Raw genomic sequence first — 23,440 nt, 5'->3', positions numbered from 1 at the left:
CCTGCCCTCTGACCTGTCTGTGATGACAGGTTTCATGGGAGGGGTGGAGGACACAGTCACCAGGTCCCCATCATCATCCGCCTCGTCCTCACTGGAGTTTTGCTGGATCAGCTCTGACTCCTCATCACTCTCTCCTCCTCCTCCCTCTTTCTTCTTCTTCTTAGCTGCCGAGGGCTTGCTCACTCCATCTATCTGGTTGCCGTAGTTACCTGGGAGAAGGAAATGTGAAAAGTTGAGTGAGTAGTAGAATTTTATGGTTGTGTTATTGTTTGTGTTATTTACATGCCAAACATACAAATCATTGAGTACTCTCTTTTTAGTCAAATACTTATGATAATTGAGTCGGTCAAGTTATTACTGTATTCCCTTGAGTGTAGTACTTACCTATTGTGACCTCGAAGCTGATTGGCTTATCGCCGATCTTCCTGTCGATCATGGTGGCCTCCAGGAAGGAACCAAACAGGAAGAATTCCTCTATTTTCCCTGTGGCACTCTGAACAACATAATAAAGAAGACAAAGTAAACAACAGAATACAAATGAAAGGTAGAACCAACCACCCTTTGACCTTAAACTCTCACACACGCAGTATGCAAAATAAACAAATACAGTCTCAGTCACTGACACGCAGGTCTTTCTTTTTAATCAAAACATGTTTTTTTCAAGTCAGTGTTGATTGAGAGCACGTTAGGTAAAATCTCTCTCTATTTCTCTCTCTCTCTCTCTCTCTGTCTCTCTCTCCTCTCCTCTAGGCTAAGGGGTGATAGCTACACCTGCACCTGGCATATAGTCAAACTGATATCAATAACTTACTGCACCCAAGGGAGACATTAGGGAGACATTAGCTAAACAAAGAGACAGCTAGGGGACAGTTGGGAAAGCTAATGTTTAGCCTGGGGTAACAAAGCTAATGTTTAGCCTGGGGTAACAAAGCTAATGTTTAGCCTGGGGTAACAAAGCTAATGTTTAGCCTGGGGTAACAAAGCTAATGTTTAGTCTGGGGTAACACTAGCTACTGATTTCCCTAAGGGCCAGTTAACAACTTTAACGGCAATTTAATGTCAATGCAATGTAATATACTGTAACAACAGAATGGAGACATCTAACCACTGACTGTTTATGGGGAGGTCAGGAGGTCATAGGCAGGGTCAAAGGGCAAAGCTGAAGACGCGTAGGGGTTATGTATCATAACTGAAAAGATTTGGGGACACTCAATAGTTTGTCAGTTGCTCCCAATAGTCCTCTGCCTCATAATCAGAATTACTGGGGGTGGGAAGGGTATTGCTCCCAATAGTCCTCTGCTCCTGTAAGTCGCTCTGGTTAAGAGCGTCTGCTAAATGACTAAAATGTAAATGTAAATGTAAGGGTCATGATAGGTGAATAAAATGTCAAGTTTGAACATAGTACTGTAGTGTGAAGTGTGAGTCAATGACAGCCAGCCAATGAAAGGAAGAGCCAATGGCACTCACCTCAGACATACTTGGCAACCAATGAATAGTCACCATCCAATGAGCACTCACCTCTGAGATGTTAGAGACGGGCTCCACTTGCACCTCGGTGGAGCTTACAATCTCAGTGGAGGTGGTGTCCAGGATCTCCACGGCAACGGAGATGAGGAGGCGGGCCCTGAAGGACACGCCTTCCCCCAGCCCCTCATTCAGGTCCTGGTGCTCATCCATCAGAGTATACTGGCGGGTGGAGCCATACATGTTGACCCAGGCTGGGCCCATGGTGGGCAGGAACCCTGGGGGAGGAGAGGAGGGATGGAGGATGACAGGATAATTAAAAAGAACAGGGTCCTGAGAAAGGCTATTGCATGTGTAGTGTGGTGCAGGAGCAGCAAACTATTGTTGACTTTCTTTAATCAGTTGGGTCAAAGCCCTCTAATGACTTGGTAAAAACGACTGAATACCAAAATGACTAATGTGCTACAATAGGATTGGATTGACCTGATGTCCTGTCAATATTATACTTTTGAGCTATGGTTGGGGTAGATATCACCTCACCTTTGTCACCATCATTGGCGATCTTTCGCAGGTCAATGAAGTGTGTTCCTATGGCGACGTCGTTGACTTTGTCGGAGTCTCTTATCTGGACCTTCATGCGTTTGCAGAGCGGAGGAAACATCTCAGTGAAGGCAACCTGCTCATTCCAGATCGGCTCATAACTACTCTTCTGGACCGACGTCTTCCCCTGGAGGAAATAACATCAACATACGTTTGGATTGACAAACACTCAATTCTTACACTAAGACACCTCATATTATGTAAATGGTACTGTATACTGTATTTATAATGTGATTTTGATCCATTATGTAATGTTATTTGTCTCTTTTGTTTATCAAATAAATAAATAAAACAGAGAAGTCATGATCTCCTGAGTAGTGGGCGGCTGTAGTGGACCTACCTTCTGTCCAGCGAAGAGCACTTGTACGTAGGGGTCCACCAGGTCTCTGTTCTCCCCTATGAAGGCCTTCTTAACGTTGGCCATGATGCTAGTGTTCATCTTGGGAAGGCCCTCAGCACGGTAGATCTTCACGTAGAACCGTGCCCACTGCCTCTCCAAGGGAACTCCCTCCGGAAGTAGGAGGTTCCTGACCAGAAACAAAAGGTTGAAAAAAGGTTGTAGGTCATTCTCTGGCCTTTATTATTTTATCCCCTAACCCCTCTAAACATTGTATTGCCAATCTACAACATTCTCTGACCACTTTACAACATTGTATTACCATTCTTCAACGTTCTCTGACCATTCTACAACTTTGTATTGCCATTCTACAACATTCTCTGACCACTTTACAAGATTGTATTGCCATTCTTCAACATTCTCTGACCATTCTACAACATTATATTGCCATTCTTCAACATTCTCTGACCATTCTACAACATTGTATTGCCATTCTACCACATTCTCTGACCACAATACAACATTCTATAACCCTTCTACAACATTCTCTTACCCTTCTATATCGTCTTCGTCCGTCTCGTTGGCCTTGTGGGGAGTCTTGATGTTGTCCCCCTTCCCCACCACGGCGATGTCACACTTGATGTAACCTTTGCAGCCGGCCGTGATGTCATCAGGGTCAGACAGCGTGGCCCACTTGTGGTAGAATTGGTGCTCTGTGACAGACAAGTATCCATCCATAAATCAATCAATCATTATTTCAACCAATTACAGGAACTAAATGTAACCATGGCAACCATCAGTCTCAGGACCTTACCACTTACCAGGCTGGGAGTAGACTGTGCCAACATCCAGCTTGAAGGTGCCAACCAAGGTGCCACTCCGCAGCAGGTTCTTAGAGTGGATCACCTGGTGAGAGAGATAGATAGATAGATAGATAGATAGATAGATAGATAGATAGATAGATAGATAGATAGATAGATAGATAGATAGATAGATAGATAGATAGATAGATAGATAGATAGATAGATAGATAGATAGATAGATAGATAGATAGATAGATAGATAGATAGAGATAGATAGATAGATAGAGAGATAGAGAGATAGAGAGATAGATAGATAGATAGAGAGATAGATAGAGAGATAGAGAGATAGAGAGATAGAGAGATAGATAGAGAGATAGAGAGATAGATAGAGAGATAGAGAGTGTACTGCAAACATATGGGCTTCATTGGACATACATATGGGCTACAGAGCCTGAACGGCTGTTTGTTGTTGTTGTTTTGGAAGCAGTATAGAGCAGTGGAGCAGGATTAAGAGTGTGTGGGAGAAGGATACAAATGTTGGTTTCATGCTCAAAGGCTGTTACTATGAAGAGAAAGATGGAGTGGCTGTGTGTGTGTGTGTGTAGAAGAGCCACTTACTGAGAGCTTCAGGATCTTGTCAAACATGACATCTGGTGGGACGTGGAAGTCAAAGACAAAATACTGTGGGGAGAAGAAGAGAAGGCATGATGTGATGTGACAGATACAGTATCCTTACTTTCTGTCAAATTACCCATGATGATGATCATTCCATTGTGTTCAGTAGGTTCAAATGTTGAATTTAATCAATAAACCCCTGAAGGATTCATTGATCATGGACACAACACACATGTTTCTACATGCTTGATAGGGCTGGGAATTGCCATGGACCTCACGATACGATATTATAAAATAAAATAAAATTGTATTGGTCGCAAACACATATTTAGCAGATGTAATTGCGGGTGAAGTGAAATGCTTGTTTTCCAAGCTCCAACAGTGCAGTAATATCGTAATATCTAACAATGCACAACAATATTTTAAGAATGTGAAATGTCCGAATAATAGTAGAGAGAATGATTTATTTCAGCTTTTATTGTCCTTAAGACATTTTGCCACAACTTTTGAAGTATGCTTGGGTCCATTTGGTAGACCCATTTGCGACCAAGCTTTAACTTCATAACTGATGTCTTGAGATGTTGCTTCAATATATCCACATAATTTTCTTTCCTCATGATGCCATCTATTTTGTGAAGTGCACCAGTCCCTCCTGCAGCAAAGCACCCCTACAGCATGATGCTGCCACCCCCGTGCTTCACGGTTGGGATGGTGTTCTTTGGCTTGCAAGCCACCCCCTTTTTTCCTCCAAACATAACGATGGTCATTATGGCCAAACAGTTCTATTTTTGTTTCATCAGACCAGAGGACATTTCTCCCAAAAAACAGTTGCAAACCGTAGTCTGGCTTTTTTATGGCGGTTTTGGAGCAGTGGCTTCTTCCTTGCTGAGCGGCCTTTCAGTTTATGTCGATATAGGACTCATTTTACTGTGGATATAGATACTTTTGTACCTGTTTCCTCCAGCATCTTCACAAGGTCCTTTGCTGTTGTTCTGGGATTGATTTGCACTTTTCGCACCAAAGTACGTTCATCTCTAGGAGACAGAACGCGTCTCCTTCCTGAGCGGTATGATGGCTGCGTGGTCCCATGGTGTTTATACTTGCGTACTATTGTTTGTACAGATGAACGTGGTACTTTCAGGCGTTTGGAAATTGCTCCCAAGGATGAACCAGAATTGTGGAGGTCTACAATTGTTTTTCTGAGGTCTTGGCTGATTTCTTTTGATTTTCCCATGATGTCAAGCAAAGAGGCACTGAGTTTGAAGGTAGGCCTTGAAATACATCCACAGGTACACCTCCAATTGACTCAAATGATGTCAATTAGCCTATCAGAAGCCATTACATTATTTTCTGGAATTTTCCAAGCTGTTTAAAGGCACAGTCAACTTAGTGTACGTAAACAGTGAAATACAGTAAATTATAAGTGAAATAATCTGTCTGTAAACAATTGCTGGAAAAATTACTTGTGTCATGCACAACGTAGATGTCCTAACCGACTTGCCAAAACTATAGTTTGTTAACAAGACATTTGTGGAGTGGTTGAAAAACAAGTTTTAATGACTCCAACCTAAGTGAATGTAAACTTCCGACTTCAACTGTATATATGTGATGGGATGTATAGACATTGTGGACAGTAGGTGGATACTTAGTTGCCGATATGATATGATATATATTGCGATTCTCACGATTCTCACGATTCTATATATATTGCGGTTTGATATGGTGATTTCATTGCGATTCGATGTTCCATACATATTGCTCACCATATGTCTGGTGCAGAGGGACAAGAGAGAGCCATGAGTTTTGATCAATCATGGAAATAAAAGTGCTGAAAATACCTTGGCTCCCTATATAGAAAGAAGATGGAGAACAGGCTACGAAGGAAAGATACTGGAGTTTTGGTGCAGGTACAGAAAACTAGTAAAAAGTAATATTGCTAAAATAATATTGCGATATTGTCAAAACAATACGATATGATATATCTTCCAAAATAATACCCCGATTTGTAACTGTATCGATTTTTCCCCCATCACTAATGCTTGAGGTGAATAACTAACAGAATGCAACAAACAATTATCAAATTAACATACTTTCAGCATTGGTTGAATCAATTCTGAGTCACGTCCAGGTCAATTTAATTGAATACAAGGGTAATTATTACAGATTAATGCCTAGCAGGATCAGGACACCAGCTGAATAATGCTTTGACGTTTAGCTCAGCCTCCCTCTCGTGAAATAAGAGTGTAATGTGTATAGCTCAAGGCAGAAAGGATTCCTGTTGAGCACAGAGCAGATGCTTTGATCTGAACAGAGCCAGGCTGGTGCTGGAGCCTCTGGACTGAGACTGGCTGCTCTTCTCACTTTTTCAACTCAATTATACACAATGTAGAAGAGAGAGAGAGAGAGAGAGAGAGAGAGAGAGAGAGAGAGAGAGAGGGGAAGAGAAAGAGAGAGGAAGAGGGATAAAGAGAGAGAAAGAGAGAGAAAGAGAGAGAGAGAGAGAGAGAGAGAGAGAGAGAGAGAGAGAGAGAGAGAGAGAGAGAGAGAGAGAGAGAGAGAGACTTACCTCATTGTAGTAGGGGCAGTTGGTGGACTCCTTCATGGAGGTGTACTTCTTGTCGTCCCCAATCTCCACACAGACCACAGGGTCCATGTTAAGGCCAACCAGCTGCCTGGCCTCCACCACTGTGATGCTAATCTAATGGGACATATTAGCATTAGGATTGCTGGAGGATTATCGCAATCAGGAGGGAATAAGCAGGGAGGGAATCTTCCAACTGGGAATCATTTCATTCCAAAACATTCCGCCCAAATGTGAATTATCCCTGCTGTGAACATCTCAGTCGGAGTGCATTGTTGTGGTTTCTGGTCACAGAGACTGGTACAGTACATTTGAGGCCAGTGTGCTGTTGTTGGCAGGGGAGACTCAGAGTTTCTGCAGCCTGGAGTTAGGCTACGTTAATGAGCTGCTAGACTCTGTTCTTCCCACCCAGCCTTCACACTATCCTCTAATTGTATCCTTACTGGAGCTTTCTTTCTTTCCTCTCTACTACCCTTCACCCCTCCATCCTTCCTTCTCTCCTCTCTCCAAGAACTCCAGCAGCTATTGTGTAATGCAGCTAAAGATGCATACAGTATATGGGTCATTCTACAGAAGTGAGGCAAATTGGCGGTTGAAAATTTTTCCCAAACTTTCAGCACACGTCTTCCAACATATTTCAGTTAGACATATATACTACTCACACACTTGGTTTGTATTGCATATTTGAAATATTTACCTGAATTCCTTACCACCCCACTAAATTTGTCACTACCGAAATATAATGAAAAAGTTGCAATAAAGGGAGTGTCACGCTTACTCACGCTCCCTCTCTCCAGCGCTTGACGTCGCGGGTCTACTAACCACCTGCCCTGGCAACCATTATTACGCACACCTGCTCCCCATCATTACGCACACCTGGACATCATCATCACCTTGATTACCTTCCCTTTATTTAGCCCTCAGTAGCCTCAGTCATCAGACAGTATTGGTTTGTTTTCATGTTCAGTACTCATCCCCTGTTTTGTTCATTTGCCTTGCTTCATTGTTACTAAACTCTCCTTCTGCACCTGCTTCCAGACTCCCTGCGTATACGTGACAGAATACTGCCTCACATTATGGAAGCAGCAGAGGAAAAAACCATCTTCCAGAAGGTCAAGGAACAGGGTCATCTACTCCACCAACACTGCGACCAGCTGGCACAACTGGGTACGACCATGGAGGAGGTCCTCTACGTTCTCCACCGCCTCGTCCCCACCACCGAGGCTCTCCATACCCCTATCAGAGGGCCTCATACCACGGGTTGTCACAGTGAGCCAGTCCCCCAGCCTACCCAGCCGTCCACCCAGGTCAGCGATGCCCTACTGTCCCTTCCGGAGAAGTATGACGGTACTCCATCGAAATGCCGTGGCTTCCTACTCCAGTGCTCCCTCTATTTCGCCCATCAGACAGGAGCCCCCACCACTGAAAGGTTGCCACGGTCATTTCCCTGCTGACCGGGCGGCCGTTGGAGTGGGCTATGGCCGTCTAGAGAGGAGAGGAGGAGCTGGGTTCCTATGAAAGGTTCATGGCTCTGTTCAGGGCGGTCTTCGACCATCCACCAGAGGGCAGAGAGCGAGGTGAGCGACTTCTCCAACTCCAGCAGGGTGCCCAGACCTCTGCGGAGCACGCCCTCACCTTTCGGACTGTGGCAGCCTCCAGCGGATGGAATGTGCCGGCGCTCCGCACTCTCTTCCGGAGATGACTGCGCAAAGAGGTCCAGACGATGTTGACGTGTTGGGATGACAACCTATCCTTGGACGCACTCATCGTGATGGCCATCCGTCTGGATAACCTTCTTCGGGAGCGCCGGTGCCCACCTCGCCACTCGCCTCCCTCGTTTAGCTGTCCTGAGGCAGAGCCTGAACCCATGGATGCAGGGGCCACACACCTCTCCCAGTCAGAGCGACGTCGCCGGAGACTGCTGGGGCTCTGTCCCTATTGCGGCCATGCACCAGCTTCAGCAGTGTCCGGTGTGTCCCAACCCGGAGTCCACTAGAGCGGCAGTCCCGTGATCTTCCATCTCCCAGGGTAGGCGTGAGCATTCCATCATCGTTTTCTGCCAAACTGTTTCTGGTTCCCATTTCACTGGCTGGCTTTCCCTCAGGTGTTGTCTCTACAGCTCTAGTGGACTGCGGCGCCACAGGGAATTTCATCGACCAGGCCCTCGCCTCCTCCCTGAACATAACTTCATACCCGCTCTCCTCTCCTTTTCCGGTCCAAGCCCTGGATAAGCGACCATTGGGATCCGGCACAATCACGCACATCACAGCACCACTCACCCTCACCGTGGGACCCATGCACCAGGAAGGCCTTCCCTTCCACATCATCACCACACCCATACACAAAGTAATCCTCTGCCTCCCGTGGCTCCAACGTCATAACCCTACCATCTCCTGTTCGAGGATGAGAATCACCACCTGGGGCCCAGGATGCCGGAGGACTTGCTTTCCCATACTCTTTGGTTCCACGCCAGTTGAGAGTCCTGAAAGTGCCCTCCAGCCCATCAATCGGTCCTCCCATATTGTTGGCCCCGTGTTTTGGGATGTAGATGTGGACATCCGCCAGGCTCTGGAGAGGGAACCCGCTCCTGCTACCTGCCCTCCAGAACGCATCTACATCCCAACGGGGGTAAGAGATCAGCTGTTGACCTGGGCACACACATCCCTTGCCGCTGGACACCCAGGTATCAACCGCACTATCCAATCCCTCTCCGATAAGTACTGGTGGCCCACCTTGGCACAGGACGTTGCCCTCTATGTCACCTCCTGCTCCATATGTGCCCAAACTAAATCTCCCCGGCACGCTCCAGCAGGGAAACTACTTCCCCTTTGGTCCCTTCTGTCCATAGACTTAGTTACTGATCTGCCCCCGTCTGATGGTTTCACCACTGTTATGGTTGTTCTGGACAGATTCTCAAAATCCTGCCATTTTGCCCCTCTCTCTGGTCTCCCTACCGCTCTCCAGGTCGCTGAGGCACTGTTCCAGCAGGTCTTCCGGCACTATGGCCTTCCGGAGGACATCGTTTCCAACCATGGCCCCCAATTCACGTCACGGGTATGGCCATGGCCAGCCTCACATCCGAATACCGGCCTCATTCGAACAGGCAGGTGGAGAGGACGAACCACGAGCTAGGGAGGTTTCTAAGGAGTCACTGCCAGGACCGGCAGGGGGAGTGGGCCCGGTTCCTTCCCTGGGCGAGTACGCCCAGAACTCACTTCGTCACTCCTCCACCGGGCTGACTCCCTTCTAGTACATCCTGGGATATCAGCCGGCCCTGGCTCCGTGGACTCCAAGCCAGACCGTGGCCCCTACAGTGGATGAGTGGTTCCGGCACGCAGAGGAGGTGTGGAACGCGGCCCACGTGAGGCTCCAGCGAGCCATCCGCTGTCAGAAGGATCAGGCGGACCGCCACCGCAGTGAGGCTCCCGTGTTCCATCCTGGTGATCGCGTCTGGCTCTCCGCCAGGAACCTCCCGCTCCGCCTGCCCCCGGTTTGTGGGGCCCTTCAAGGTCCTCCGGAGGGTCAATGAGGTAACTTACCATTTACAACTCCCCACCAACTACCGGTTCTCACCCTCTTTCATGTTTCCCTCCTCAGGCCGGTGGTTCCTGGTACCCTGGCTGATGCCGTCCCCCGCGACACCCCTCTGCCTCCCCTGGACATCGATGCGACCCCTGCCTATGCCGTCAAGTCCCTACTGGACTCCCGACGTCGTGGGTGTCGGCTTCAGTACCTGGTGGACTGGGAGGGGTATGGCCCAGAGGTGCACTGTTGGGTTCCGGCGGCCGACATCCTGGACCCCAACATTGTCAGGGATTTCCATCTCCTCTGTTCGCACCGGCCCGCTCTTCACCCTCGGGGCCGTCCTCCTGGAGCCGGGTGTCGGGGGGGTACTGTCACGCCTACTCCCGCTCCCTCTCTCCAGTGCTAGACGTCGCCGGTCTACTAACCACTGGCCCTGGCAACCAATATTACGCACACCTGCTCCCCATCATTACGCACACCTGCTGCCCATCATTACGCACACCTGGACGTCATCATCACCTTGATTACCTTCCCTTTATTTAGCCCTCAGTAGCCTCAGTCATCAGGCAGTATTGGTTTATTTTTATGTTCAGTACGCATCCCCTGTTTTGTTCATTTGCCTTGCTTCATTGTTACTAAACTCTCCTTCTGCACCTGCTTCCTGACTCCCTGCGTATACGTCACAGGGAGAACCATGCACAGTAGTGATCATTTTGATTAACCTTCTATTAAAGATTCATTTTAGAAAGATTGCCAGCTTCACATTCCAGCTCAGGCTTCATCCGTACTACGACGATGGATATTGCTTGTCTGCCTGCCGCAAATTCTAGCAGGCTTGTAACTGCATGCGCCTGTCGCACGTGGCTAGTCAAACGTCAAACTCTTCATTGAGACAATGCTGAAACATAAATATTTTTGACGAGTCAGTGCCATATTTTTATTTGTGCCGAAATCAAAATGAAAGGAAAGTTATCTTGCAAATTAATCAGGCTATAGTGTGAAATAGGCTTGTTGAAGTGCCGTCTTTATTTGATTACTAATCTTTAATGCCGTCTATGGTGTGCACCTTTTTTCCCACTTCTATCAATAAAATACAGTAATTGTATTAAGTCATACACAAGTTTTACTGTGCGTGAAGTTTCAAATGCATTCTGTAAAAAAAATAACACACAAAAAAACAGTTGATTAATAAAATATTGAATCAGTCATCTTCCTCAAATGAAGGGGATGATGGTGCAATCTTTGTGAGAGGGAGGGAATATGATTTTATTGGTCCTCAACTAATGGCTCAGACACTCAGTTAGCCCTGAGTTAGCCTGCCCAGGAGCAGGTTAGTTCTGAAAGATTCATTGCCATAGAAATGTACCTGGCTAAAAGCTGTCCCGAGTTGAACTCAGAGTTGACCAAAGTGATTCAAACCATGTAAGTAGTATAGGGATCAGGAGCCAAGGCCAAGATTTATACCAGGACATTGGTCCATTGGCTCTTTCTTCAATTGTAAGAAACTTAAGTAGAGTAAACTTGAGTACAGTACAGTACAGTACAGTAGAGTAGTGTACAGTACAGTACAGTATAGCACATTATAGACGTCTATGTTTTGGCCAAATAGATGTCAATGTTTGGGCTCTTGGAGGGTTGGAGCCCCCTGCTGGCTATGGCACAGTCTTTTAATGTGTGTGTTTCGGTTTTAATGTGTGTGTTTCGGTAGTGACATCAAAAGTTGGGACAGCATCTTTTAGATAAATCGTTTTTAAATCGTTTTTGGGGGGTGGGACTGCAATTTGCACCACTTCTGTAGAATCACCCATATACAGTGGAGACAAACACACACAGCTGGCAGGGGTAGAGTTAAGCCTAGTCTCCCTTTAGGGCAGGCATGGTTACATCTGACCACAGTGCATACAATCTTAATTTTCAGGAGTGCCTGTAGCCATCAAGGTGAAAATCTGTCGATGTGTCCTTGAGCAAGGCACCTAATCCTACTTTACGCCATGGCTGACCCTGTAAAACAACACATTTCTAGGGTGGCAAGTAGCCTAGCGGTTAGAGCGTTGGGCCAGTAACCGTAAAGGTCACTAGTTCAAATACCTGAGCTAAAAAATCTGTCAATGTGCCCTTGAGCAAGGCACTTACCCTAATTTGCTCGAGAGGTGCCATACTGCTGTATAACAACACATTTTACTGCACCTATCTTGTGTATGTGACAATAAAACAAAAATTTTTTTGTACATATTTGTTTTGGAGGGGGGTGTAATTCTTTCCCTCCTCTCACCTGATAATCCACAGGTCTCCCAGAACTAGGCTCCATCTTGATATCAGGCTTTGATCTGAGAGAGTCAAGGAGACAAAAATCAGAGCTTTTCCTTGTGGAGTGTAGCCTGCAGTTTGCTATTTACTCAACTAGTACTGTGGTGTGGGTTATAAACATGAATAAGAGTGTTATAAAGGGTCAATGGATCATTGCAGTAACATGAACAATAAGTAAGTACATAAATAAGTACACAGACCTCTTGTTGGAGACATTGGTGGTGACGGCAGTGACAGAGGCCAGGGAGATGCAGTCTGGGTCCAGACCCCCCACCCCTCCCAGACGCATGGCCTTCCTGTCCAGATACTCCATGTCCAGGATGGCTGGCTCATCTTGGGGGTGGCATCACAATAACCCATGTTACTTTATGCCAGGGGAGGGAAACCCTCTTCCTGGAGAGCCACAGGTCTATCTCTATCTCTGCTCTAATACATCTGATTCAGCTTATCAAAGTCTGGATGGGCAGCTGATTAGTAAAAGCCTACCTTTCTTGTGGTCGTCCTTGGAGCTCTTGATCTTGCCGAGCTTCATGGCTGAGAATACCCCCTTCCCCACCCTGAGGGAGGAAGAGAAGAGGAGGAGAAAGTAAAATAAATATAAAGAAACTACTGAAATCCTACAAATCATGTCAAATATCTGGGAAGACCTACTGTACCACTTTGGGGATAATGACAAAGACTATTTCCCCAAATTCATGAACTGTTCTCATTATGCTGACATTCAGAGGACAGTTAACTCTCATGTAGGGACCTATATATTAATCTGAGGAGGACCTCATTGAACAAAGAACCATATGAACGGTTCAGTAATACACTATGAAAAACTACAGTAACTAACTAAACCCTACACCAGGGGTAGGCAACCCTGTTCCTGGATTGCCACAGTTACTGCAGGATTTTGTTCGAACTAGGCACCACACTTGACCAACTAAGCTAATTGGTCAGTTCAGTGATTGCCTAAATTCAACATACACTACATTACCAAAAGTATGTGAACATCTCATTCCAAAATCATGTGCATTAATATGGAGTTGATCCCCCCCTTTCCTGCTATAACAGCCTCCACTGTTCTGGGTAGGCTTTCCACTAGATGTTGCAACATTGCTGCGGTGACTTGCTTCCATTAAGCCACAAGAGCATTAGTGAGGTCGGTCACTGATATTAGGCGATTAGGCCTGGCTCGCAGTCGGCGTTACAATTCATCCCAAAGGTGTTCGATGGGTTTGAGGTCAGGGCTCTGTGCAGGCCAGTCAAGTTCTTCTACACCGATCTCAACAAACCATTTCTGTATGGACCTCGCTTTGTGCATGCTGAAATAGGAAAGGGCCTCCCCCAAACTGTTGCCATAAAATTGGAAGCACAGAATCATCTAGAATGTCATTGCATGCTGTAGCGTTGATTTCCCTTCACTAGAACTAAGGGGCCGAACCATGAAAAACAGCCCCAGACCATTATTCCTCCTCCATCAAACTTTACAGTTGGCACTCTGCATTCAGACAGGTAGCGTTCTCCTGGCATCCGCCAAACCCAGATTTGTCCGTCGGACTGCCAGATGGTGAAGCGTGATTCATCACTCCAGAGTCCAATGGCAGTGAGCTTTACACCACTCCAGCCGACGCTTGGCATTGCGCATGGTGATCTTAGGCTTGTGTGCGGCTGCTCGGCCATGGAAACCCATTTCATGAAGCTCCCAACGAACAGTTCTTGTGGTGACGTTGCTTCCAGAGGCAGTTTGGAACTCGGTAGTGAGTGTTGCAACCGAGGACAGACAATTTCTACGCATTACGCGCTTTAGCACTCAGCGGTCCCATTCTGTGCGCTTGTGTGGCCTACCACTTCGCGGCTGAGCCATTGTTGCTCCTAGACGTTTCCACTTTTTACATTTTTAGTCATTTAGCAGACGTTCTTATCCAGAGCGACTTACAGTTAGTGAGTGCATACATTTTTCATACTGCTCTAGCAGGGCAGAAATTTGATGAACTAACTTCTTGGAAAGGTGGCATCCTATGAAGGTGCCACGTTGAAAGTCACTGAGCTCCTTAGTAAGGCGATGGCTGTATGGCTGAAATAGCCAAATCCACTAATTTGAAGGGGTGTCCACATACTTTTGTGTATATAGTCTACCTGGTCTTCCAGGTCAGTTCAATCAAAAACATGAAATGCCTGTGGCACTCCAGAACGACGGTTGCCTACCCTGCCCTAAACCAACTTAACTCCTTGCACCATCAGGAGAGAAACATTTAGCAGAGATGAACATCACATGGATGAGACAGTCTCTTCACCCCCGACCCCCATCACAATAGAACACAGTAGTGTCCAATAACAACACACAGTTATTACAGAGGATCACATATCACCACCACAACAAAGGCCTGGACCGACAAATAAGGTCCTTAATAATAAAAAACTATGAGCGTGACCGTCCAATTAGCTGCAGATATAGATACATGTCAGATAGAAGATTTTTCTGGAATGTTTTCTGTTTGTGGAGCAGTTGATCAGAGTTCAATTTCTGCTTTCCATCTTTCCTTTCATTAATTCACTGATATCTATCAAACCCTCTTTTGATAAGAACCATAAAATGAAGGCGATAAGATAAAGTGTTCTTTCAAGAAAATATATAATGTTACACTGTATTCAACTTGACAGGTTTGGGAGGATGAACTGGAAAGGGAAAATCATTCAGAAAGAAGCAACATACAGTAAGACTACAAAAGCAATTGTTCTCTCAAGGCTGATGTGTCTGCATAATATTAAAAAATAGCCAGGGTCTAGCCACGCTTCTCCTAGTCATTTCAAATCAAGGTCAAACACATGCAAGGCAGAACAGACTTCAATAAAACCCACATTATCAAACATATTCATGACAAGTCAGCTTTTGTGTGTTCAACTGACAAGCCACACATCTACTCACCTAGTAACTATACTATTATTATTGACATTATCACAATGCAATGGACTTTAGATTGTAATATTTGTAAATCTGTTCAACAAAGCCAAATACATCTCAAAACAACGCAAGAATGCAACCATCAGGTGTGGACTACAGATGTAGGATCTTAATTTGAGCCAGTTTGCTACAGCAGGAAAATAATCCTGCAGCAACAGGAAATGTGAATTATTATGTGGATTATAATTAATGGACCATTTTTGTAGGGGTTGATACGTTGTTCTTTAGGGAAAATCAAGTCTGACATTTTAAAGTGGAAATTACAAACTTTACAAAGCCTTTTTAAACCTCAAACACACTACAAGTTTGCATTTCCTGCTGTGAAGGAAAATTCTCAGCAACAAAAGAGTGATCAAATTAAGATCATACAGCCTCAGTCAGATTAACAAACATTTAACCTTTTACTGCAGTGGGCTAAATCTGGGTCACACAGAGTGATTCTTGGTAGTCTTAAACAAATCTATACACCTCACACACCTGGTTATTGGCTTAAAAAAATAAGACACTTTTGCCATGTCAGATATAGAGTTGAAATGTATTCAATTTTGAGTTTGCATCCTAATATTACAGGAGACTGAAATATAACAAAATTGTTTGACATAGAAACACCGGATTTCTGTCATAAAATCCATATTTATTTCATATGAAATTATGAAAAATATTAATAACATTCCACCCACGAGGCTAAAGAGGGCGCTTTTGGTCACTAACTGCAGGAAAGGGCTATGCAGATCATATTAATCAATACGCAAATGCAAGTGGTTTATACGTACCATAGGAAAGATACCAAGGGTCCAAACCCAGCTCAGGATGACAACACTAGCTACCTCCCTGTCTCTCAACAGAATAAGCTTCAACTGTCCCTCATTCACTCTATTCTATACTTAGAGTTCCTTCCATAAACAGGAGCCTAGCTCACAGGCACACTAGAATCCAGGTAGGTAGGTAAAGAGGAATACAGGTGTGCATGCAGGGAGCCAGAGGAGGGAGAGGCGGGTGAGAGTATGAATCTAAGGCTGGAGATGATACAGCAGTGCAGAAGCTGCTGAGGTGTTGGGGAGGAGGGAGGGGGAGCACTGATGACCAAATAATATGAGTGTAGCCAAGCATGGCAAGGGATCCATTGGAGCACATATACAGTACACTCTGAAACGCAGACACACACAGGCACGAAAGCACACACAAGGGTTGGAACCGGTTCAGGGAACAGAACTGAAAACCGGAAAATAACAAAACATTTTGAGGAACAGAATCAGAACCGGGAACAAAAGTGATCTATACTGTTCCGGAACAGAACTGTTATTTTACAAGCATGGAGACCGGTTAATAACGTTATTTTACGTTATGGGCATTTTTTCCCAGTCCCATAAAAAATGCAACAAAGCGCCTATGCAAAGCCCTCACTCTTTTTCCAGTGTCTGCCTGCCAGCTGAAACTCTTTGCTAGTGTGTGCAGGCTACCTGCCCCTCCCCCTCCGAAACATAAGGTACTGTAGCCTATTGACGTTACAAGCGTGATTCAGAAATTAGGGAGAGATATTTTTAACTAGAGAAGAATGGATTCACTTTTTCAATGCTAGTTAAGGATAATATAGTTATCATGTTTCACATTGGATTTATTAATTACAAAAAGGTAAGACATGTTTTTATTTTAATTCTGGTGCCACTCTGCGCACACACAAGCTTGTTAGCATGGTCCAATGTTAAGCCAACTCTCAGAAGTTCAAAGACATTCAAAGTTCCTTCATAGAAGCCGCTCCTCCGTAGGTATAATTCTGTGGGACTAATTCAGTTAATGCATGTCATAAAAAGATGGCCAGCGCTTCAAGTCAAGCCTCCTCCTCCACCCTCTCTAGTTCTCTCCTCACCCGCAAAATTTCAGTTGCATCTCGCGCCTACACTTGTCTGTCCAATGCATGTCAACTACTAGCCCATTTCAGAGGTTTAAAAATGTTTGAACCAGTTCATAACTTTATTTTGCTGGTCAAAACAGTTGAACGGAACAAAACTATTGGAAAATAATTTTGTTTCCAACCCCTGACACACGCACGCACACACACACACACACACACACACACACACACACAAACACACACACTGTGGTGGTGGTAGAAGTATTTGGCCTCTCACTCTGTCAGAGCAGAACGCTACTGTTGAATGAACTGGGAAGATTAAAGAGGAAAGTTTGGAATCTGTCTGTCAGAGAACTGTAGAGGATCACAGCGTCTTATTGCAGTCAGCAGGAACAAATTGGAGGAGATGGAACTGGAGCAGACAGACTCAGAAAGCTCCACCACAGAGTGAGCTGTCACCAGGGATGAAAACCCACAGAAAAATGGGCTTAATACACATCAACGCCTCTATAACAAAGAGACCAAAGAGACACTCTAATAAAGTTACCAACACTACAAAAGAAACACAGAGCCGACAGAGTGATACCTACTTCTCCTTTCTTCCTTTTCCAGTCTTCTCTTTTCCTTTGCTGTGCCAAGCACATAGTGAATGCAGATCGGGGAAAAAAGAGTGGTTAACAAGCATCACTATCTTCAGAGAGAAGCCGTGTCAGAGCGAAAGAAAGAGAACTGATTGAGAGGCTTTGCCTTTTTGCTGTTGTTGTTTAATCAGTGACCCGGTGACTCTAGTTTAATAAAGAGAGTATAGACAGGGCTGTGTGAGACTGTATGAAAGGTTAGTGAGTAGGCAGAGCAGAGAGATGGAGTGATGCGAGATGGAAATTAAAAACTGACTGAACTTCAGAAAGGGTAAATCTGAACAAATATGCTGCTGGAGGGACAATTTCTGCACTGTTTTCTTTCTCTCTCGAGGTGATGGAATTCCAACTCAATGAACAAAAGTTACATTATCCCTAAAATGAGATAGGTAACGATGTTTTTATAAAGTATATATGAGGGAGTACTATGAAGTCTTTATGAGCAGTAATACAAGCTCTGTGTAATCAGAACAATGTTACAAAGTACCTAGTCTTTTTGTTCTTCTTTTTATTTCAACTGAAATGGAAGAAAAACCAAGTAATCAACAACAAAGAGTGAATCTGTAATTCAAAACACTGCAAACCAAACTAATCAAATCACATCGAACCAATCAAAACCACACAAACTGTATGCTTGAATCAGGTTGTAGAGTAACTCATCAGACCAACATTAATTTGACATTTGAGTCATTTAGCAGACACTCTTATCCAGAGCGACTTACAGTTAGTGAGTGCATACATTATCAATACTGATTGATGACTGATCAATCTTGATGTAACCAACCCCCTGCTACCGACCATGTCGATTAATACTGATCAATATTATCTATAGAGTGATTTGGTCTAATTACAAGGGATATTTTGTATTCAGTAAATAATGAATAAGAGTGCTCCTGTATGTGTATCATGACTCATGGGATGGTTGTCACATTGATATTGTGATTGCTTGTCAATCTGACAACCATCCCCATTGAAACAATGTACCCAGTAAGCTATTGACTTGGAAAATACGTCTAGAAGACTTATTTTCCGGATGTTGAAAAGACATCTACGTTTCACAAGTTTGGACAGCACAGCACAGCACAGCACAGTACAGTAGAGTTTAATTCAGCAGAGTACAGTACAGTTGAGTACAGTAGGGTACAACACAGTACATTATACTGTGCTCTACTCTACTCTACTCTACTCTATTGTATTCTTCTGTGCTGTACTGTACTGTCTAAATGTATGATTGGTTCTGATTTGGTAGGGTCAGCCCAAAAATCTACAAAAAAGGATGTCCAAAAGACGTTGGCGTTGGTCTGTGCTCAGTGGTTATTTCTCAAGTAAATGTACAGTATATTGTAGTGTTCTACAGTATGTCCCATGAGAGACGTGTATAGTATGTGTTTGAATAATTTTTGCCGTGTGTGTGTGTGTGTGTGTGTGTGTGTGTGCGTGCGTGCGTGCGTGCGTGCGTGCGTATGCTAGTGTGTGTGCATGTGTGCGCACACATGCGTGTGTGTGTGTAATATGTATGCCACTTCAGCATTAAACCAGTACCTGATAGGATTCAGCTTCTCACTGCAGGAGAAACACACAGCATGCTTAACATACTGCACAGTACACAACCTGATGTACTTCACACATACGTGTGTTCATAAATAATACATACAAGTATTAATAAATCAAGTCACTACAAATCAAGTTATGTGTAAAGATAGATGAGTAGAGAATACATCAGTAAACCAGGACAATTGCCAACAGTCTTTATGATGTACCTGGCAGCTATAGCCTGGTATCCATCACCATGTATGGTCTTGGGTTCAAACCCTCTGGACCAGAATGAAAATAAATGAATAATTTATCTTAGTTTATCAATACAACATCGAATGAGAGTCAGAGTTACAAGAGAGGGATAGGAAGAGAGGGATAGTAAGAGAGAGAGAGAGAGAGAGAGAGAGAGAGAGAGAGAGAGAGAGAGAGAGAGAGAGAGAGAGAGAGAGAGAGAGAGAGAGAGAGAGAGAGAGAGAGAGAGAGAGAGAGGGGGAGAGAGAGGGGGAGGAAGGAGGGGAGAGTGAAAAATAGATAAAAAGAGAGAGAGGGAGAGAGGCAGGGGAGAATGGTCAGTGTAACAGAAAAAACAGGTAATATAATAATATATATATAATATTATATAATAATAATAAAGTTTCACCACAAAGCTCTGTTCTGCTCTGGGGGCTCTGCTGAATAGAGTCTCTCTCACACACACACCCACACACGCACACACGCTCGCATGCACACACACACACGCACACAGTGTTCTCTCAAGAGTGTCTCGTGGTCAGATGGTCAGACAATGATCATGTGAACCTGAGAACCAGAGCAGTGGTTCAGTGTTCCGGAGCGGACCGTGGCGGTCTAAAAACGTATCGACTGTTCCACTGCTGTCTCAGGAAGTTTTCTCTATTATTAATATTAACATTTTAGTCATTTAGCAGACGCTGTTATCTAGAGCGACTTACAGTTAGTGAGTGCATACACTGGCCCCCCGTGGGTATCGAACCCACAATCCTGCCGTTGCAAGCGCCATGCTCTACCAACTGAGCTACAGGAGGAAAACCGCAATGGTTTTCTAAATCTCTATTTAAATTACAATTATGACACAAGCGTTGCAATCCGACTTCTATAAAAATGTAACCTTTTGAAATATGACCGTCAATATTACATTTACATTTTGTCACGCCCTGGCTCTGGGGACACTTGTATGTTGAGCCAGGATGTGCATTTCATTTTGTTTATCTAGTATGTGTATTTCTATGTTGGCCTGAGTGGCTCCCAATCAGAGGCAACAAGTGTCAGCTGTCGTTGGTTGTCTCTGATTGGGAGCCATATTTAAACTGTCTGTTTCCCATTTGTGTTTGTGGGATCTTGTTTCAAGTCTGTTTATGTTAGACCGTGAACTGTCACGTATCGTTTGTTGTTTTTGATCGTGTCTCTAATTAAAGAGTATGTTTGCCTGCAACGCTGCGCCTTGGTCCTCATCTTTGGTAGACGATCGTGACAGAAGATCCCACCTCGACTGGATCAAGCAGCGTGACGAGGAGAGAGGATGGACTTGGGAGGAGATGAGTGCGAGTCTGGCAAGAGGGATGGAGGCCTTGGCCACGGGTAGGAGTGAAGCCCATACATTTTTTTAGGGGGGCTAACGCCGTGGACGACGGGGCAGCAGGAGGCCGCCAGGTTACGGGGAGTCACTGGTCACCAGGGGGAAGGAGGATGTAGAGGCACAGCGAGAGGTACTGGCGTGTGTTGCCAGTCCGGTCCGGCCTGTTCCTGATCCCCACGTAGGGCCAGTGGTGTGTGTTCCCAGTACGGTCCGGCCTGTTCCTGCCACTCGCACCAAGTCAGTGGTGCGCTTCGTCAGCCCGGCACGGCCCGTTCCTGCTCCCCGCACCAAGCCGGATCCGCCGCCTAAGCGGAGTGCCCACCCGGTCCCTCCCCTGTGGTGTTTGGTGGGCGCGGTCGGAGTCCGCGCCTTTAGGGGGGGGTACTGTCACGCCCTGGCTCTGGGGACACTTGTATGTTGAGCCAGGGTGTGCATTTCATTTTGTTTATCTAGTATGTGTATTTCTATGTTGGCCTGAGTGGCTCCCAATCAGAGGCAACGAGTGTCAGCTGTCGTTGGTTGTCTCTGATTGGGAGCCATATTTAAACTGTCTGTTTCCCGTTTGTGGGATCTTGTTTCAAGTCTGTTTATGTTAGACCGTGAACTGTCACGTATCGTTTGTTGTTTTTGATCGTGTCTCTAATTAAAGAGTATGTTTGCCTGCAACGCTGCGCCTTGGTCCTCATCTTTGGTAGACGATCGTGACACATTTAAGTCATTTAGCAGACGCTCTTATCCAGAGCGACTTACAAATTGGTGCATTCACCCTATAGCCAGTGGGTTAACCACTTTACAACAATTTTTTTTTTTTGGGGGCTAGAAGGATTACTTCATCCCATCCCAGGTATTCCTTAAAGAGGTGTGGTTTCAAATGTCTCCGGAAGGTGGTGAGTGACTCCGCTGTCCTGGCGTCGTGAGGGAGCTTGTTCCACCATTGGGGTGCCAGAGCAGCGAACAGTTTTGACTGGGCTGAGCGGGAACTATGCTTCCGCAGAGGAAGGGGAGCCAGCAGGCCAGAGGTGGATGAACGCAATGCCCTCGTTTGGGTGTAGGGACTGATCAGAGCCTGAAGGTACGGAGGTGCCGTTCCCCTCACTGCTCCATAGGCAAGCACCATGGTCTTGTAACGGATGCAAGCTTCAACTGGAAGCCAGTGGAGTGTGCGGAGGAGGGGGTGACGTGAGAGAACTTGGGAAGGTTGAACACCAGACGGGCTGCGGCATTCTGGATGAGTTGTAGGGGTTTAATGGCACAGGCAGGGAGCCCAGCCAACAGCGAGTTGCAGTAATCCAGACGGGAGATGACAAGTGCCTGGATTAGGACCTGTGCCGCTTCCTGTGTAAGGCAGGGTCGTACTCTCCGAATGTTGTAGAGCATGAACCTGCAGGATCGGGTCACCGCCTTGATGTTAGCGGAGAATGACAGGGTGTTGTCCAGGGTCACGCCAAGGCTCTTCGCACTCTGGGAGGAGGACACAATGGAGTTGTCAACCGTGATGGCGAGATCATGGAACGGGCAGTCCTTCCCCGGGAGGAAGAGCAGCTCCGTCTTGCCAGGGTTCAGCTTGAGGTGGTGATCCGTCATCCATACTGATATGTCGGCCAGACATGCAGAGATGCGATTCGCCACCTAGTTATCAGAAGGGGGAAAGGAGAAGATTAGTTGTGTATCGTCAGCGTAGCAATGATAGGAGAGGCCATGTGAGGATATGACAGAGCCAAGTGACTTGGTGTATAGGGAGAAAAGGAGAGGGCCTAGAACTGAGCCCTGGGGGACACCAGTGGTGAGAGCACGTGGTGCGGAGACAGCTTCTCGCCACGCCACTTGGTAGGAGCGACCGGTCAGGTAGGACGCAATCCAGGAGTGAGCCGCGCCGGAGATGCCCAGCTCGGAGAGGGTGGAGAGGAGGATCTGATGGTTCACAGTATCAAAGGCAGCAGACAGGTCTAGAAGGACAAGAGCAGAGGAGAGAGAGTTAGCTTTAGCAGTGCGGAGAGCCTCCGTGACACAGAGAAGAGCAGTCTCAGTTGAATGACCAGTCCTGAAACCTGACTGGTTTGGATCAAGAAGGTCATTCTGAGAGAGATAGCAAGAGAGTTGGCTAAAGACGGCATGCTCAATAGTTTTGGAAAGAAAAGAAAGAAGGGATACTGGTCTGTAGTTGTTGACATCAGTGGGATCGAGTGTTGGTTTTTTGAGAAGGGGTGCAACTCTCGCTCTCTTGAAGACGGAAGGGACATGGCCAGCGGTCAAGGATGAGTTGATCAGCTAGGTGAGGTAGGGGAGAAGGTCACCGGAGATGGTCTGGAGAAGAGAGGAGGGGATGGGGTCAAGCGGGCAGGTTGTTGGGCGGCCTGCAGTCACTAGTCGCAAGATTTTATCTGGAGAGAGAGGGGAGAAAGAAGTCAAAGCATAGGGTAGGGCAGTGTGAGCAGGACCAGCAGTGTCATTAGACTTAACAAACGAGGATCGGATGTCGTCAACCTTCTTTTCAAAGTGGTTGACGAAGTCATCCACAGAGAGGGAGGAGGGGGGGGGGGGGGGGGGGGGAGGATTCAGCAGTGAGGAGAATGTGGCAAAAGAGCTTCCTAGGGTTAGAGGCAGATGCTTGGAATTTAGAGTGGTAGAAAGTGGCCTT

General features: G+C 45.8%; 1 protein-coding gene across 1 annotated transcript in view; it reads right to left on the bottom strand.

The window, feature by feature from the left end:
* The window catches only part of otofa (otoferlin a), a 133,481-nt gene that overhangs the window by 32,416 nt on the left and 77,625 nt on the right, over positions 1-23,440 (bottom strand). Inside the window, exons 6-17 of the mRNA XM_045211306.1 lie at positions 12,719-12,789; positions 12,433-12,565; positions 12,198-12,252; positions 6,386-6,517; positions 3,823-3,885; positions 3,223-3,307; positions 2,955-3,114; positions 2,405-2,591; positions 2,005-2,191; positions 1,519-1,742; positions 385-493; positions 14-209 (exon numbers count right to left, since the gene is read on the bottom strand). Of these exons, the coding sequence (XP_045067241.1) occupies positions 14-209; positions 385-493; positions 1,519-1,742; positions 2,005-2,191; positions 2,405-2,591; positions 2,955-3,114; positions 3,223-3,307; positions 3,823-3,885; positions 6,386-6,517; positions 12,198-12,252; positions 12,433-12,565; positions 12,719-12,789 (1,602 nt within the window). The remainder of the gene's footprint in view (positions 1-13; positions 210-384; positions 494-1,518; positions 1,743-2,004; positions 2,192-2,404; positions 2,592-2,954; positions 3,115-3,222; positions 3,308-3,822; positions 3,886-6,385; positions 6,518-12,197; positions 12,253-12,432; positions 12,566-12,718; positions 12,790-23,440) is intronic.

Source organism: Coregonus clupeaformis, chromosome 36, assembly GCF_020615455.1.
Source record: "Coregonus clupeaformis isolate EN_2021a chromosome 36, ASM2061545v1, whole genome shotgun sequence".
Taxonomy (NCBI): Eukaryota; Metazoa; Chordata; class Actinopteri; order Salmoniformes; family Salmonidae; genus Coregonus; species Coregonus clupeaformis.
The sequence above is the reverse complement of the archived record's forward strand: the minus strand, read 5'-3'. Positions and strand labels throughout refer to the sequence as shown.